Source organism: Barbus barbus (assembly GCF_936440315.1).
Source record: "Barbus barbus genome assembly, chromosome: 11".
Taxonomy (NCBI): domain Eukaryota; kingdom Metazoa; phylum Chordata; class Actinopteri; order Cypriniformes; family Cyprinidae; genus Barbus; species Barbus barbus.
Genome location: NC_136739.1, coordinates 284,872 through 292,116, shown reverse-complemented (window position 1 = coordinate 292,116; position 7,245 = coordinate 284,872). Strand labels below are relative to the sequence as shown.

Genomic DNA, 7,245 nt, shown 5'->3' with positions numbered 1-7,245 from the left:
CAACAGAGTTGCGCCAAAGTGCTGTACAACAAAACACGGTATATAAAAAGCATAAAAGGAAACATGCATCATATGAAAAATAAACATTAAAATAGAATCAGAGCAAACTGACATCAAACCATTAAACTGACATTAATCAAAAGCCAGAGAAAACAAATAAGATTTGAGAACAGACTTAAAACTGGCTAGTGAAGGAGCAAGTCTCACATTTACAGGCAAACTATTGCAAATTGTAGGAGCTGCAGCCGAAAAAGTCAGACCACCCTTGGTTTTACAGCGACGATGTGGGAGAGTTAAGAGAAGCTGATTACTAGACCTAAGTGCTCTTTGAGGAGAGTAAGGAATCAGAAGGTCACTGATGTATTTTGGTGCAAGACCAGATAAAGCCTTGTACACGAAGACTGCTATTTAAATAAATCCACCTCAGGAGGGGTGCACACTGAAAACTGTCCAGGAATACACCAAAGAGCTAAAGATAAAGACACTATAGTCTTATCATAACGTGAAGGGTTCGTGAGACAAGCAGAAATCCCTCTTCATGTCGTGTTCTTGAGAATGGCAACACACAGGATCTTCCTGCTTAAACAATCCTAATATCTGGAGGAGGCAGCTACAGTCTTATGCCTTTCACCTATCCAGCTACAAAGCAACATGCAAAAGACTTAAAATAGCAAACGGAGGAGTTTGGAGTGAGTGGCCCTGCTCCCCTTCTAGCGCTGTTTCTAGTCCTCATACCGGTGTTATAGATCAACTGGGATCAATTTCCAGCAGATGTTGAACGGCGACAGATTTGTCAAATGGTATTTCCTACAGAACAGATTTAAACGCTTTCCACATTATATGTAAATGTTTGTATCGTTATTGTTGTTTCCTCTGTCGCAGTTCCAAATGTATCAGATGCCATTTAAGGGAAGGTCAAATGAGTTTTCATGCCAAATAATTTTGCTACATTCGTTTCAATGGAATTAGTTTCTGATGGCTAATGTAAGTACATTTAATAAAGGTTTTTATTGAGTTTCTTTGCAACGTGTGTGTATATGCAGATTTTCTGTAAAATAATGATTAATTTGAGCACCAATACTGATGTGTTTAAATGGATTAAGCTTTTTTTATTATTATTATGCATTTTATTATTATTATTATTATTATTTATTTTTGGTTAAAACGAATACTGAAAACTCCATCAATGTTCCTACAAGAGAGGACAGCAGTGATAAAGTAGTTAAGCATATGCATATAACTTCAGAATGTGTGACATTCAGGTAGGATGTCATGAATAGTATTTATTGAATGGCATGTTCCACAAACATGCATTATGTGATTATATTATGTGAATGTTGGCTAAATAGATGCTTCTTTAATCTAGATTTAAAATGGGAGAATGTCTGAGCCCCGAACATTATCAGGAAGGCTATTCCCGAGTTTAGAAGACAAATGTGAAAAAGCTTTACTAGTTTAGTGTATTTATTTTTATTATTTTTTATATGAGGATACAGGACAAATGCATTAAATGCATGCAGGACAGGTGTATTTGTCACATCATGCCCAGAACATTTTGAGAACTAAATGTGTCTAGGCTATAAAAGACATAAAATACTCATGCTCACCAGATTCTCTCAAAGGGGTTCTTGCAATATCCATGCGCAATGATGCAGTCCCTTCCTCATTTGAAACAAGTGTAAATTCTTCCTCCATAAGAATAATCTCTGCAAACTGATGTGAGAAGTTATATGTAGTGTAGGAAATATAAGCTGACTACGCCATCTCCTTATTTAAGGCAGGAGGAGCAACAATGTAGTTTGTAAGAAATCACAATTTTATTATCCAACACAGACCATCAAATGTTAAAACGTATCAATAATAAAATCCACAAAAATAGGAAATAGCTCTCCTCGAGACTACAAGAGGGTCGGCCTGCTCTTATGAACCTCCTACCACCTGTAAGAGACGAAAGAAAACCCACAGCATACACCACAAATAAAGAACCATTTCAGTGCCAACCTTCTAGTACACACCACACAGCAGTGCCACTCCACCCAAATCACCTACACCGAAGGAGGTTTAGTGTCTAGGCCCGGCCCTGTACAAAGTCACTGAGCGCTGTAACACACAAAGGAGAGCAGTACCACAGAAACAAGAAGCAAATAACACACAATATTTAATATAATCACGGTGAAGAAACGGTGGCTGGTCTGCCGTTTATCTAAAGTACAACTGCAGCACAGTTACCCAATCTCAGCTCTCAATCCCCAAACATGATAGATAAAAGGTACATTATTCAGCATTCCAACATTGAAGGTACCGTTTGTCTGCCCCGCTTCCCAGACAGAATAAAAACCTCTTAAATAATCAGCCTATGTGAAAGGGTACAGAGGATGCACGTCGAGCACAACATCAAAAACACAGCAAACTGCAGAAAACACCATCTGCGGTCTTGATCATATGACTAGCCACCTGCACCTGAAACTGACACACAACCCCAAGTGCTTTACTTCTCTTTTTTTCTTTCTCCAAATTACAAACGATATCGTCCATCACCAGGTGAATTTGTGCAGTTAATTATCATCCATCACTTCCCAAAACCAGCCGGTTGCTGCTCCTTACAGACTGATTTCTGTTCAATGGATGGAGCTCATGCTTCTGAATCACTATTAGTGGAGGTTTGATGCCGAAATACAAGCAGAAAAAGACTGATTTTGTGTTTTTTATTAAAAGAAAAGAATTATTAAACAAAGAAATACAGCAAACCTTCAATCCGGCAGAATGCCTCTGCTTGCAGTAAATCCTTTATTGTATTTATTTTATTGTAAAAGTAGTTGCAAAAATGATTGAAGAGCATCCAGGGTTCCTGCGCAGTATGGCATTTGATTCTAGTATTTTCCAGGTCTGGAAAAATATGGAAATTGTATAATAATTGTGTGTATCCAGACTATGGCCATTATTCTGTTTTCTAAAATATAAAATTGAGAATTAAAATTAAATTGATCATATATGCAAAGTGTGAAAGCATAGCAAACATAATCCTATATTTTCAGCGGAACAGAAGTCTATATTATAATCAGGTGTCACCTCCACGAATCAGGCCTCTGTGGCTCTCTCCGATCTCCACCAGAGGGCACCCGAGTACTAGCTCTCCATGGGCCTGCCTAGGACTGATTACCTCCAGGTGTTTCTCATTACCCCAGCTACTTCAGCCACACTCTCACTTCACCCCATTGCGAAGTCTTGTTTAGCCCTGTCTGACATTTCTGAGTGTTCACCCTGATTGTTTATTCTGTGTATGCAGTACTGAATCCAAAATTGTGATGATTGTCTCAGTAATAATCATAGCAACGGATGGGACAAATATGTCAAAATTGATCTTGGAGTGTAAATGCAGAATAAATAGACTTGCCACTTGTTCTATATAATGACTTTCTTTATTCTTCATTTTATTACTTTTATAACTTTTCACTTGACTTTTTTAAAGCAATATTTACTTAATTGGAAAATATTTGAAGGCTACATTTTAAAGTATTATTATTAGCATTAATAATAAACTATTTAGTTGTTGTTTTCAAGTTGTTACATAGTACAAATAATTTTTACTATGGTACAGAGAACCATGAAATCTGACTGGTATTGGTAGAATACTTACATTTTGGTACTGTGACAACACTATGTGTGGTATTGTGAGTATCAAATGATGAATTCAATATAGTAAATATGAACAAGTTATCGTTAGCTACACACTAAATCATTTATTTTTTACTATGATATGTGACCCTGGAGCACAAAACCAGTCATAAGGGTCCATTTTTGGAAATTGATATTTATACATCATCTGAAAGCTGAATAAATAATCTTTCCATTGATGTATGGTTTGTTATGATAGGACAATATTTGTCTGAGATACAACTATTTGAAAATCTGGAATCTGAGGGAGCAAAAAAATCTAAATATTGAGAAAATCTCCTTTAAAGTTGTTCAAATGAAGTTCTTAGCAATGCATATTACTAATCAAAAATGAAGTTTTAATATATTTACAGTAGGAAATTTACTAAATATCTTCATGGAACATGATCTTTACTTAATATACTAATGATTTTTGGTAAAATCAAATTTTGACTCATACAATGTATTGTTGTCTATTGCTACAAATATACCAGTGCTACTCATGACTGCTTTTGTGCTGCAGGGACAGATATATGGTCTGAAAAATCCACAGAGAAGTCTGAAAATATGAGTCTGGAAAAGTATGGAGTTTTGAAATGGAAATGTGTAGAGCCCTGAGCATCACTCTTGATACAGTCATCAGCACAGACCAGCTGATCCAGTTCATTTCTATCAAACCCTTCTTTTTGTTTTTGACTGGAACACCAGTCTGTCGATCACTATATGGTCATGGCGTTACAAAAGACTTGCCTCAAACTACCTCTAAGGACATTTTCTGTAAGTTGTGAAACACTCAGATTATATTTGGGAGCCCATCAGACGTAAGCGTCCACGGCGTGAGATCCTTTGGGAGGTTTGCTGGACTTCTGGTTTGCTCTGTCAGGGATGGGCGACAGCGGAGGACTGTATGTCTTCTGGTTGGCTTCAGAGAGATTGGAGGAAGGAGTATGATTGGACACCTCTTGGGTCTTGGAGCTGAAATCAGAAACATCTAATCATGATTACATTCACCAACAGTTGAATTTTTTGCATCTTGAAATAAATATTTCTGTGTTCTGTATCCCTCTGTGTTGTGTTTGTTTAACTTAAAATGAGTCTTTAAATCTGCTTTATAAATACTTTACAATATATTCCTCACTTTAGATGACTTAATCATGAATTACATAAGCATTTATTAACACACCGAGCAACTATTATCATGTGTCTAAATAATAATATTTATAAATAGGTAATTAATTATTTACTTACACTTTCTAAATGATCTTATGAGCCACTGACAACTCCTAAATAACTGGTTTGTAAATAACGTAATCATTTAGAAACGATAAACTGATCATTAATAAAGTATGAAAATACAATTATTAAACATTCACTGTAAAAAGTTATAAGTTGACTTAACTTAAAAAAAAAAATAGAGGAAACCCGTTGCCTTAAAATTATTAAGTAAATAATAATTAAAAAAAAACAAAAGTTAGGTGAACTTAACTTTTTTTATCATTATTATATACAATTTTAAAGCAACGGGTTTCCTCAATGTTTTTAAGTTAAGTCAACTTAGATATGCTGAAGAGCAAAACATTTATAGCAGTATTTATAAACTGCTTACTAATGCCTGTTAATGCTGGAACAATGCTTTATAAAGGATGAACGGACTGGTTACTAATGATTCATAGCATGCAGTTATTAGTTGTTAATTCTCATCTTTTAATGCTAACGATTCTGTGGTTGAAATGAGATTTGTGAGTGGTTTATTCCACAGATACCTGGATCGGCAGCCCTCCTTCCCTGCAGTGACGCTGTACACGAATCCTCCCAGCACCAGGAGAGCCGAGCCGCCCCATCCCACAAACAGAGCTGATCCCAGCTCAAACCTGCTCACAACACAGAGCCCATTTCAACCCTCCAGCAGATATATCAAGAACGTATTTTATCTGATTTCACTTCGGTATCGAGATACTCACTTTTTAGCTTTGTAATGTGGATCCATGAACTCAGAAATAACCTTGTGGGCGTACCAGCTGTAAGCAAACATACCGCTGAGGCCTAAAACAGAGACACAAATCAAGCTTGCATGCATGTACTGGAACATACCGGACAAGTGCAAGTGTTTACCTGATAAAAGGTCATTCATCCCTGCAGCAAAGGTAACTCTCGCATTCACAATCTCAGACCCGCCGAGTTTTGTGCACTTCATCCCCACCAAAGCCAGAACGGACCCGAAGAATCCCAGAATTATGGAGATGATGACGAGAGATCGGCACAGATGAATGTGTGCTGGTGAATGATGGACAGAGCAAGTCAAGTCACCTTCATTTATAAAGTGCTTTTAACAATACAGATTGTGTCAAAGCAACTTTAGCTACTTAATATACAGTAATAATAGTAAATATAGGACTGAGATAGTAGCTAATCAGTAATTACTGAATGAGTTTTGTCTCATTAAGAGCTGTTAAATAACTATAGAAACTAATGAATTACTAATCTCACATAAACGTGTCTGAGACTTGAGCAGGTGTTGGTTTTTCTGTGAACATGATCATAAAATGCGTCACTAATTACTCCAGAGTTTCTCTGCAGGAACGAGGTGTTATTTCTATATGAACTGTACTGTATGCCCTCGCCTGAGCAGACGAACGTACCGAGGAGATTTAAACATTGGTCAGTTTCTAAGGAAAATACAAGCCGTTCTCAAGAATTCATGTCAAATAGTGTAATAAAGTTTAGTGAATTCATCCTGTGAAACATCTGACGGGAGTTTGGTCAGGAGTCAGATGTTTACAGCAAACGCTGTTCCTAGAGCTCTTCAACGCTGCATGTTATTAATATTTCACACACCCATCTCAGCGTTTTCAATTAGGTCCTGTACTGAGGTACAGTATAGGACTCAGTAGAACTAAACGTATTAGAGGAAGTGTGGTTTCTTATGCTTCAAGGATGTAATAATGAGTTTTATGCATGTATTAGATAGATATAAAAGTACCAAAACAATGGTTTGATATTTTGTTACGTTTCATGTCCTCCCCGCAGGCACTATTAGTGCAAAACTAAACTTTCAGGAGCTTTTTTACTTTGTAAGATTTGAGGTTTTTTTAGAGACATTATTGACTGGGATAAAGTAATACTCACTCTGTAAAGCCAGCAGGGTGGGAAACTCTTTGCAGTCAGAAACGCCAGTGGAGTCAGACAGACAGTCTTTCCAGAGGTTGGAGAAATAGTGACCAGATGTCAGAACTAAACTGTCCACTTCAGAATAAGTCCAATAATTTATTGGCATTGTTGAACAAACCAAGATCCACCCGCAAACGCACGCTACGAAGCAGCCTATTTCAGTGTACATCATGACCGTTCTGTAATGCATGCTGGGATGAGCCTGATGCAGTTAAAGATGATCTCGGCGAGAGGACAGACAAACCTTCCTCAAGGTGTGCTGGACAGATCTAGTGCTTTCACTGGCTCTTTGGGAGGAGGACGCTGTTTGTGGTGTCATCAGTGCCACTCTGACATACTGTGTTTATTATATACATAAAGCTCAGAACAACCCCTATTACATGGTTTTATATTTACAAATGTCACCTCGTACACAAAACTGGT

General features: G+C 37.1%; 1 protein-coding gene across 1 annotated transcript; it reads right to left on the bottom strand.

Annotated features, from left to right (window-relative positions):
• Positions 1–3,402: 3,402 nt before the first annotated feature.
• Positions 3,403–7,006, bottom strand: LOC306876828 (claudin-10-like). The gene is made up of 5 exons (XM_079428251.1): positions 6,781–7,006; positions 5,767–5,928; positions 5,616–5,697; positions 5,418–5,525; positions 3,403–4,629 (listed from the first exon to the last, which is right to left on the bottom strand). Exons 1-5 carry the CDS (start codon positions 6,992–6,994, stop codon positions 4,470–4,472), a joined length of 726 nt encoding a protein of 241 aa, XP_079284377.1. The 5' UTR covers positions 6,995–7,006; the 3' UTR covers positions 3,403–4,469.
• Positions 7,007–7,245: the final 239 nt, after the last annotated feature.